Genomic DNA, 10872 nt, shown 5'->3' with positions numbered 1-10872 from the left:
GAGTACCTGTTGGCATCCCTCCCCCTCCGATTCCCTTCTCTGCCTCCCATCTCTTTCTGTCGCCCTCTCACTGTTGTGTTTGAGTCTCTCCTCTCCATTTATCTCCCAGTCTCTCTCATCCCTCTGTTCCTTTCCCCCTTGCCTCACCTCCGTTTCTGTTTCTTCATCTATCTCTATATGACCCCTACCCTGTTCATCTAGCCCTCCCTACTTTGCAGCACCCCCCATCTCTGATCCCCCACCCCCATTTCTCTGCCCACAGGATGGAACTTCAGGACGCAAAGATGAACGGAGCCCTCCCTACGGATGCTCTGGGGTGAGTCAGGGGCCCAGGGGGACAAAGGTCAGGGGTCAGGATTACTCTCTCACCAGCCCCAATTTCCCTTCCCTCTCCAGCTACAGGCAGGAAGGAGAGGGCTTCCTGCCCAGCCATCCTCCTGCCCCTGTGAGGAAGCCAATCGAGTTCATGGATGTGAGTGACCTCACGGGATCTTTCCCAGCTGCACCTTGCCCCGCTCATCCCTTCCCCTACTGTTCCCCCTTCCCAGGGGTTCCCTGCCTAGCTATTTCTTGTCCCCAGGCGCTCCCGGTCCCCAGCTGCTCCCCTCCCTGGCTGTTTTGCCTCTGGTGGCTGCTCCACCCTCCTCCCCTGTTCCTCTCTACTGCCAGCTGCTCCCCTCCAAAATTGCTCCTGATTTTCCCTTCCTCGCTCTTGCTTCCCCAGCTTCTCCCTGGCTTCAACTCTTTTTCCTTCCTCACTTCCGTCTTCTGGCCCTTTCTGGGCTTCTCCCCACCCTGGCCACTTCTCCCCTAGTCTTTCCTGGGCCCCAGCACTGGGCCCCTTACCTGGTCTCCCTCCCCATGTGTGCCCGGCCGGCCCTTACCCGCAGTTCGAGGGGAAGACATCGTTTGGAATGTCCGTGTTCAATCTCAGCAACGCCATCATGGGCAGCGGCATCCTGGGACTGGCCTATGCCATGGCTCACACGGGGGTCCTCTTCTTCCTGTGAGTCCTGGGGGCCTGGGCCGGGGGGAGGGGGCAGGGGTGTTGTGTGGGACACGTAGGAGGCCTGGGGGCCAAGTCTGAGCTGCCCCATCTGCCACAGGGCCCTGCTGCTATGCATTGCACTTCTGTCTTCATATTCCATCCATCTCCTGCTGACCTGTGCCGGTGTTGTAGGTAAGGCCCAGAGCTCGATGCAGATCTTGGACCCCAGACTCCAGACCTACCCTTCTGACCTGAGACCCTAGACCTCAACCCAACCCCTAGATTCTGAACGTACCACACTGACCCCAGATCGTGGGCCCAGGATCCCAGACCCCGTACTTCACTCTCTGGACTCCAGACTTCAAACCGCACCTTGGCCCTCAGAACTTCTCTGGGCTCCCAGATCCCTTCTTCCCAATCCTCACCCCTTACCCCTCAGTCTGGCATCAAACCTCATTTCTTAGACCCTCCCCACACCCAGATTATTCCACCTCTCACCCCCACGCCTTAGTCTCTAGCTCCCCCTAATTATGGAAGCCGGCCTCACAACCACAAGNTGGCCCAAGTGGTGAGGGTGGAGGGAAGGGGGGGCGGGGGGAGGTGGCAAGGAAAGAGACAGTAAGAGAGACAGAGTGTGGGTTCTGGAAGGACAGGCTATCCCAGCTCCAAATGGCCATCTCGTCTGCTGTGGGGTCGGTCTCTCTCTCTCTCTCTCTCTCTTTCTCTTTCTCTCTCAATCTCTGCCCCCCTCCCCCTCTCTTTGTCTCTCGCTNGCCCCCTTTCCCCCAGGCCCCAGCTCCTCAGCTCCCTGACCCTCAGTCGCCGCCCCGCCCCACCCCCGTTCCTCACCCCTGGCCTAGCCTCCTGGACCCACAGCCCATTTCTTCCTCTCTCCCTAACCCAGGCATCCGAGCCTATGAGCAACTGGGACAGAGGGCACTGGGACCTGCAGGGAAAATAGTGGTGGCTGCGGTGATCTGTCTGCACAATGTTGGGGGTGAGGACTCTGGGAGGTAGGGGATCAGCTTGGGGGAAGAGGGTGAGGTGGGGCGGGCTTCCTCAGGCTGGGCTGGGAGGATGAGGGGAATCCTTCTGCTTATACCTCCCCCCACCTGCACCAGCCATGTCCAGTTACCTGTTCATCATCAAATCCGAACTCCCTCTGGTTATCGGCACCTTCTTGGACATGGACCCCGAGGGGTGAGTGAGCAACACCCCTTAGCTCTGGCCTGCAGGCCAATGACTCTACCTGTGCGCTCTGGCTGCTGTCTTCAACTCTGTGCCCAGCTGACTCCTAGGTGCTCGGAAATTGGTGGGCAGGCCAGTCTGGTTAGACTGTGATTCTTAATGTATTATGATGCTGACAGAATGTGTGACTGTTGCTCTGACTATACAGCAGACCACGTACTGATTTTTGTGACTGTTGTTCGGGCTGATTCTGTCTGGTAGCCGATTCTGTGTGTCCAGTATACTCTGATACTGACCAGGCGACTGTACATATCAAGTAGACCTAAACCCTGTGGATTTGGTTCTGGACTGCTGTACTGGCAGATTCTCTGGCTAGCTGTAAGACAACTGACTACAGCTGTGTCCTGTATGCTGTGAGCCCAACCATGTGTGTTTGACATTTGCTTACTCTGACTTTCTCTGTCCAGCAGATTCTGTTTGATCCAGGGTCCATCAGGCTGGCGGAAATCTGTCTAGCTCTATGTGTACGGTCACTAACTGCAATCGTGTGTGTGCAGTGAACTGTGGTGCCAACTACGTATATGTGATTTGCTCCAACTGTATGTTCCCGTAGACTCCCATCTCTGTGTTTAATTTGGCAACCATTTTTTCTGGCAATTCTCTCTGGCTGAGTGTGTATGATCCTCAACTCTGACTATATGTCGTCTGTACTGTGGTTCCAGGCGTGTGCGTGTGACTGATGTTCTGAATCTGCATCTAATAGGCTGTATGTTTGATTTTGGATCCATCTTCTGGCTAAATCTGTTCAGTTGTTTGTGTATGATGGGCGACTGTGTGTATCCTGTTAGATCTTTGGTTTCATTCTGAAACCATTTAGGTAGCTGACAATCTGTGTGACTAGGTGTGTCTAATCATAATTATCTCCCACTGTACATATATGGCCAGTAGTGCTTTGTTGGTTTATTTCTGTGTAACTGTGTATATGAGATAGTGTGTGAATGCCTGGAACATAGTAGGCAATTAATAAAATTCCTTTGAACAAATGAACAGTTTTTTAGCCGATTCTGTGTAATTATCTTACACCTCCCTCCGATATCTGTACAGATTCCATTCTTTCTTTGTGCTTGGTTCCAACAGTGTAGCCAGCTGGCTGATCTTGTCTCTAGTTTGGTCTTTGGCTGTATGGCCAAGTGGGCCTGGTTACTTTTAGGTGTTCAACAAACCTTGAGTTGTTCAAAAAACCCACGCGCGTGTGTTCCTGACTTCTTGTCTGATTTTGCACCACTGCCTGACTACCGGCTCATCAGACTGTTGTTCTGCCTGTCAGACACACTAGGGTCGTGACTCACTCTGTGTCTGGTACCCTGTGTTGGACTGTGTGAGTCTTACTGATTTGGGGGCGTTGGCTGCCCATCTGGTTGTATGTCCACTGGCGAGTCTGATAGCACAGTGTTGTCCAGCTGTGTGTGTGTGTGTTCTTAGCTGTGTCCCTCTGACAGTGTCTGAGTGACAGTCTGATAATCAGTCTGACTGTTTCTGTCAATCCTGTTGTGCCATTTGTCACTGTGACCACCTGAATGGCTTCTCACAGCTGAGGCGTCAGCTCACCTCCTCTGACCTAGGTAGAAATCTGTGTCTTTTATGACTGTCTGCCTGACAGTTTCCTTTGGTAGGCAGCTAGTCACCGTGTTTGCCTGTCTCCCTAGGGGCTGGTTCTTGAAGGGAAACCTCCTCATCATCATTGTCAGTGTGTTAATCATCCTGCCACTGGCCCTCATGAGACACTTGGGTAAGAGGCTTCTTGTGTTGTTCATTGGATAGTGGAGTCAGAGAAGGGGAGCCAGATTGAGAACAATCCCCATTTTCAAGGGCTATGGAATACCAGGGGTGAGCTTGTCTGATGTGGGTTTTAGCAGATGAATAGGAGTTTGCTATTGAGAGGAGGCTGGTCCAAGTAGAAGTAAAACCTTATACAACATGTGGCCTAATTGGGGTGAGGTAGCCTTGAAGGCCAAACTGGGGATTGGTATTTGCTGTAGGGAGTCTCTTGATTTCTGAGGCTCTCTGTATTACCCCTTGCAGGATACCTGGGATATACCAGTGGTCTCTCTTTGACCTGTATGCTGTTTTTCCTCATCTCGGTGAGTCTGAGAGAGAAGGACATGAAAAAGTGAAGAAAGAGTTTGGAACATTGGGACATAGCCTTCCCCATGACCTTGCTTCCCTCCCCTCCCCCAGGTCATCTATAAGAAGTTCCAGCTTGGCTGTGCTGTAGCTCTCAATGAGACGGAAGTGGAGAGCAAGAACCCCACGGCCCCTCCCATCCAGGCACTCAACAGAAGCTGCGAGGCCCATATGTTCACAGTTGATTCACAGGTGGGTGTGCAGGCGTGTATTTGGAGCTTGCACCACACTTAGGCCCTCTGGTCCCATCACATGGTACACTCTGCTTACAGTGGAACTGGGCATCGGATGTCGGGGGGGGCTTCCACGTGTCTGCTATGGAGGAGAATGGTGGGGCCAGGGGGATGAGGGGGGCGAATAGAACCCTGTAGGCTCTAACCTTGTGTACTTGGGCCACTCCCCTAGATGTTCTACACAGTGCCCATTATGGCTTTTGCCTTCGTCTGCCACCCTGAGGTGCTGCCCATCTACACAGAGCTCTGCCGGTGAGTGGGCGGGCAAGTGGGCGTACGTGATGGGCCAGCAAGTGGTAGGATAGTCATAATGTCTGACAGTCCCTCAAGTAGTAGTTTGTACTGTAGTTTGATGGCGGCTAGTTTGTGCCAGTGGGGGCGGGGGGGTTTGAGGTGGCCTTGAGCAATGCAGGGTGGTGACTTTTTACTAATTAGGACTTAAATATTCTACTTTTAACATCCTGTACAAGTGTGAATGGACAGAGTAGGGAGGTGGGAATGATCAGAAGGAGGGTGTAGCATGCGTGGATGGGGATAGGAGATAGGGATGGGGAGATGGAGTGGGGGATGGGTGAACAAAAGAGGGAGCAAGGATGATATGATGGGGGATGTGTGGATGATCAGATAGGGGCGCAGCATGGATGGTCAGATGCGAGGGAGAGGCAGAGATGGTCAGACAGAGGAGATGGACAAAGGTGGTCATACAGGGTGAGAATGCTGGACAGAGGGAGGCCTGGCTAATCACACAGGGGAGGTAGAGATGGGCATCCCAGCATGTACCAGCTGAACGTCAGCTCTGGAACAAGGGGACTCTGGAGGGTGCGGACTACTTTGGAAGGGCCTGTACCAAGTCCAGGGGTCTGGGCATGACAGTTCTATAACCTCTGTGACTCAGGCCCTCCAAGCACAGAATGCAGGCTGTGGCCAACGTGTCCATTGGAGCCATGTTCTGCATGTATGGACTTACCGCGACCTTTGGATACCTCACCTTCTACAGTGAGTGGGGCTGGGGCCAGGGTTGGGTGGGGGCTAGAGTGGGGACTAGGCAGACTGCTGGGGCAGGAGCCCGATGCTTTCCCTCCATGCCCTGGACCCATCAGTTTCCAAAGAGAGTGTGCACATCACACATGTAGATTTTGTTGGGGTGTGTGTGTGTGTGTGTGTGTGTGCGCTTCTGGGACACTGGTCCTAGTGCTCCCACCATATCCTGCATCCATGTCCCATGTCCTGTGTCCCAGATAGCGTGGAGGCGGAGATGCTGCACATGTACAGCCAGCAGGACCTGCTCATCCTCTGCGTGCGCCTGGCCGTGCTGCTCGCCGTGACTCTCACTGTGCCAGTCGTGCTGTTCCCTGTGCGTGGGGTTGAGGGTGGGCCCATGGAGTGGAGGGCCCATGGATGGATGGGTAGAAGGCACAGGCATGGATGTCTGGCTAGGGGGTGGAGATAGAACTGGATGGATGGATGGAGGAGGCAGGGATGGACAGATAGAGAAGCAAAGTTAGCAGATGGACAGAGAAAGCAAAAATAGATGGTCAGACAGATGGGGGATAAATGTCAGGGCAGAGAGAATGAGAGGGAGAGGGGTAGCAGTTGGAGGGAGGAGGCACAGATGTCTGGCCAGACAGAAGGGGGAGGCAGGAATAGTCAGACAGGGTAGAGGCATAAAGAGATGGACACTCAGAAAGAAGAAACAGGGATGGACAGAAAAAGAGTGGACCCAGAAGTAGTGACGTATTGGGGGGGCAAGGGTCTCAGATGGGGAGGTGGGATGACTAGACAGAGGAGGGAGACTGAAGTAGTCGGACTGCAAGAGAGGGAGGCAGGGATCTAAGACAGAATGGAAGAACAAGAGGGTGGTCAGTCAGACAGGGAGGCAGAGATTTCAGATAGTGGGTAGAAGCATCGATGGGTGATCAGACAGAGGGAAGAGGCATGGATCGTCAGAAGGGTGGCAGGGTGCTCATTCAGAAGGTAGAGGCACAGATGGATGGTCAGACAAGGGGGGCATGTAGATAGTCAGATGGAGGGGGAGTGAGGCATCTCACACTGGGTGGAGGTATCATGGATGCTCAGACGGAGGGTGGAGTTAAAGTCGGATGACCACATGGAGCAGGGAGGCAGCACTTGGGCCCTGACTGGTTTCCTGCCCTACTCTGACCACAGATCCGCCGGGCCCTGCAGCAGCTGCTCTTCCCAAGCAGAGACTTCAGCTGGCCACGACATGTGGCCATAGCCCTGATCCTGCTTGTCTTGGTCAATGTTCTTGTCATTTGTGTGCCAACCATCCGGGATATCTTTGGGGTTATTGGTTAGTACCCCCAATCCCAATCATCCCAGACTCCACCCAATATGGGCCTGGTACCCCAAACTTACATTGGCTTCTGTTCCTCTTGCTTGTCCTTCAGGGTCCACTTCAGCCCCTAGCCTCATCTTCATCCTTCCTAGCATCTTCTACCTCCGCATTGTACCATCCGAGGTGGAGCCCCTCTACTCCTGGCCTAAGATCCAGGTGAGCATTCCAGGAGAGGGTTGGGGGAAGAGGGAAAATTCTGAGGAGGGAGCACTCCAGGATGGCCAGAGATAAAAGGAACATTTTCATGAGGGGCCTTGGGGAAGGGGAGCAGGTGGTCTGGAAGAATGAAGGAGATTGTCTTAGAAAGGGGCTGAGCAGACAGAGCACCAGCAGGGTCTACAAAGACAGAGGGAGCATTCTACAGATAGCAGAAGGAGCACTATTTGAAGAAGGTCAGGAGCACTTTCATTTTTTTTTATTTTTTATTTTTTTACAAATAGTTTATTGTCAAATTAGTTTCCACATAACACTCAGTGCTCATCCCCACAAGTGTCCTCCTCCATGCCCATACCCCCCTCCCCACCAACATCCATCAGTCCTCAGTTTTTGTCAGCATTCAAGAGTCTCTCATGGTTTGCCTCTCTCCCTCTCCCCCACCATTTCCCCCCTTCTTCTCCCCCTTGTTCCTCCGTCAAGTTCCTCCTAATCCTCCTATACGTGCAAACATATGATATTTGTCCTTCTCTGCCTGACTTATTTCGCTCAGCATAACACCCTCAAGGTCCATCCATGTTGCTACACATGGCCAGATTTCATTCCTTCTCATTGCCATGTAGTATTCCATGGTATAGATAAACCACATCTTCTTGATCCATTCATCTGTTGATGGACACTTAGGCTCTTTTCAGGAGCACTTTTAAGGAGGATAAAGGAGAGCACTCCCTGAAGGGTTCTAGAAGGATGAAAGGAGAATTCTTAGGAAGGGACTGGTTTTAAGGAAGGGGAGGGAGCAGGAGGGTCTGAAATGAATGGGGCACGTGGGAGGGGATGAAGGGCTTGAGGGCCATTCTAGGGAGGAGCTCTGGTCTGGAGACCCAACCAACCCCATCTTCTCTCCCTCTCATCCACAGGCTCTGTGTTTTGGTCTCCTGGGGGTCCTCTTCATGGCAATCAGTCTAGGCTTTATGTTTGCCAACTGGGCCACAGGTCAGAACCCTGTGTCTGGACACTGACCGTGCACTGCTCCTCCCTGGGCCCCCCGTGCGCGTGCTCTTGTGCATGTGGAGGAAGATGGAGCCACTCTCCAGGGTTCCTCCTGCCTGGTGTGTGGAGGTGGCTGGTTCCCATTAACATGGCTGTGGGAGGTAGGGGGCCGCAGAGGTTGCAGAGTGGTCCGCTTCCCTCCTCCCCAGGGATGCTGAACTTGGATCATGGCCCTAAGCCCAACCCCACGGGAGGAGTAGGAGACCAGGTCCTTGGGGAATCCCTGCCCAGCCCAGTCCTTTCTGCCTCTCCTGGCAGAAGCTGTTTGTCAGGATCACCCTCAAGCTAAAGGGGAAGAATAAAGATGCTGCATTGCAACTCTGGTCTCAGCCTGCTGATCTCTTTCTAAGTCTTCTTGGGGGAGTCTGCCTAGGTTCCAACCAGGGTAAACTGAGGCCCTGAGAGTAGGACTGAACAGGCTCTCAAGTGTTCACTCACTTCTCCACTCCTTCAGTAACTTGCTACCCAACTCATTGTTCCCTTCACTTCCTCACTCAAGAAATTTCTGTTGAGAGCCTACTGTGCGCCAGGCACTGGACTAGGTGCCGGGTTTGAATCAAGCAGAGGATAATCCCCATAGTTCGTGTTCTAGCACAAGAGTAGGTAAACTATGACCCACAGGCCAAATTCAGCAGCCTGCTGCCTCTTTTTGTGTGGCCAATGAGCCAAGAACAGTTTGCACATTTCTAAATGATTGAAAACAAATCAATAGGATGGGGCGCCTGGGTGGCTCAGTCGGTTAAGCGTCCAACTTCGGCTCAGGTTCTGATCTCACGGCTTGTGGGTTCGAGCCCCACCTCTGGCTCTGTGCTGACAGCTCAGAGCCTGGAGCCTGCTTCGGGTTCTGTGTCTCCCTTTCTCTTTGCCCCTCTCCTGCTCATGCTCTGTCTCTCTGACTCTCAAAAATAAATAACACATTAAAACAACTTTTTTAAAAAGAAAACAAATCAAAAGGGAAATAACTTGTGACACCTGACAAGTATGAAATTTAAATTTTGGTGTCTGCAAATCTTTTATTGGAACACAATGCTTGTTCATTTACATATTGTTTATGGTTATTTAGTGCTACAGCAGCAGGGCTGAGGAGTTACAACAGAGGCCACATGGCCCACAAAGCCTAAGCTATTTATTATCTTGCCCTTTTCAGAAAACAGTGTGCTGATCTCTGATCTAGCAGAAGAGAGGAAAAGAGATCAGTCATTTCTGATAAAGATGAGCACTACAAGGGACTCCTGGCTGGCTCTGTCAGTGGAGCATGCGACTCTTGATCTCAGGGTTATGAGTTCAAGCCTCACGTGAGGTATAGAGATTACTTAAAAATAAAATCTTAAAGGGGAGCCTGGATGGCTCAGTCAGTTAAGCATCCAACTCTTGGTTTCTGCTCAGGTCATGATCTCATGGTTTTGTGGGTTCAAGCCCCAGGTCAGGCTCTGTGTTGGGAGTGCAGAGCCTGCTTGGGATTCTCTCTCTCTCTCTCTCTCTCTCTCTCTCTCTCTCTCTCCCCCCTCTCCCTCTCAGGCATTCTTTGTTACTCTCAAAATAAATAAATAAACTTAAAAAAAAGATGCACACTATGGGGAAAATAAGTGATGTGAGTGTGGTATGCAGGGGGCTGTGAGGGGGTAGTCAGGGAAGCCTCACTGACAAGCAGACAAGGAGCTGAGTCAGTCCTCGATTGGCAAGAAGGAGCGAGTCCCATGGTTATTTAGACAATGTGTTCCGGGCAGAGGCAGCAGCAAGTGCAAAGGCCCTGAGGTAGGAACAAGCATGCAGGTCCAACAGGAGCCAACATAACCATTTTGCTCTTCCACTGGCAATGTGTATGAGTGTCAATTTCACCACAGCCTTGCCAACAGCCTGAGTCATGAGACATGGATTTTTGCCAACCTACTAGGTGAAAATGGTATTGCTGTTAAAATTCACATGACAATTTATGAGAGAAATTTTCGGATGTTTAAGAAACTTTTTGTTTATCTTCCCAGATAATTTTTAATGCATGTGCAAGCCACCATAGATAATAATCTTTCTCCTCTATATATTTAGAAATAGGACAGTTGACTGTAGTTGATGGATACGGCATACTTCTTATTTCAGTCTTCATTCTTTACTGCCACTAAGCTCAACACTAAACTTAAGCTCAACAAGCTGGCATTTTTTTTAAGTTTATTTATTACTTTTTTAAAAGTTCATTCATTTATTTTGAGAGAAAAGAAGTATGAGTTGGGAAAGGGCAGAGAAGGAGAGAGAGATAATCCCAAGCAGGTTCTGCACTGTAAGCATGGAGCCTGGCATGGGACTCGAACCCACAAACTGTGAGATCTTGATCTGAGTGTCTCCTATCTGCTGTTTCTCAAAATGATCAGCTCAAAGCCATCCATATGCCAAAAAGGCATATTTTGGAGTGGCATATTCTGGTCTCCTACAATATGCAATGAATGAAAAGTAATTATCCCTATTATGTAAACAAGATTTTGCAGATCAATAAGAGAAACTGGAGTAACTCAATGAAAAAAATGTGTTCAGACAATGGCATTACTTCATGTTACAGCGCAAAGAATTAAGAAGTAGATAGTGTGAAAGAACTAAAGGAAATGGAGGGTAGATCCCAGGAGTTTCAATGTTCATCTAATAGGAGTTTCAGACACAGAAAACAGACAGGGGAGAGAAGGCAATACTTGAAGAAATAATGTTCTAGAATTTTCTAAACTGAAAAAAGATAT

General features: G+C 50.9%; 1 protein-coding gene across 1 annotated transcript in view; it reads left to right on the top strand.

Annotated features, from left to right (window-relative positions):
* SLC38A5 (solute carrier family 38 member 5) overlaps positions 1 to 8470 on the top strand; it is a 9611-nt gene extending 1141 nt beyond the window's left edge. Inside the window, exons 2-16 of the mRNA XM_077752972.1 lie at positions 263 to 316; positions 397 to 472; positions 891 to 1006; positions 1107 to 1180; positions 1893 to 1985; positions 2110 to 2188; positions 3883 to 3965; positions 4259 to 4317; positions 4415 to 4552; positions 4766 to 4845; positions 5489 to 5589; positions 5832 to 5947; positions 6760 to 6904; positions 7002 to 7105; positions 8020 to 8470. Of these exons, the coding sequence (XP_077609098.1) occupies positions 264 to 316; positions 397 to 472; positions 891 to 1006; positions 1107 to 1180; positions 1893 to 1985; positions 2110 to 2188; positions 3883 to 3965; positions 4259 to 4317; positions 4415 to 4552; positions 4766 to 4845; positions 5489 to 5589; positions 5832 to 5947; positions 6760 to 6904; positions 7002 to 7105; positions 8020 to 8121 (1419 nt within the window). The 5' untranslated portion in view covers position 263 and the 3' untranslated portion in view covers positions 8122 to 8470. The remainder of the gene's footprint in view (positions 1 to 262; positions 317 to 396; positions 473 to 890; positions 1007 to 1106; positions 1181 to 1892; positions 1986 to 2109; positions 2189 to 3882; positions 3966 to 4258; positions 4318 to 4414; positions 4553 to 4765; positions 4846 to 5488; positions 5590 to 5831; positions 5948 to 6759; positions 6905 to 7001; positions 7106 to 8019) is intronic.
* Positions 8471 to 10872: the final 2402 nt, after the last annotated feature.

The sequence above is a fragment of the Crocuta crocuta genome, unplaced genomic scaffold, assembly GCF_008692635.1.
Source record: "Crocuta crocuta isolate KB4526 unplaced genomic scaffold, BGI_CrCroc_1.0 scaffold943, whole genome shotgun sequence".
In the NCBI taxonomy this organism is placed as follows: domain Eukaryota; kingdom Metazoa; phylum Chordata; class Mammalia; order Carnivora; family Hyaenidae; genus Crocuta; species Crocuta crocuta.
This window is presented reverse-complemented; position numbering and strand designations above follow the sequence as displayed.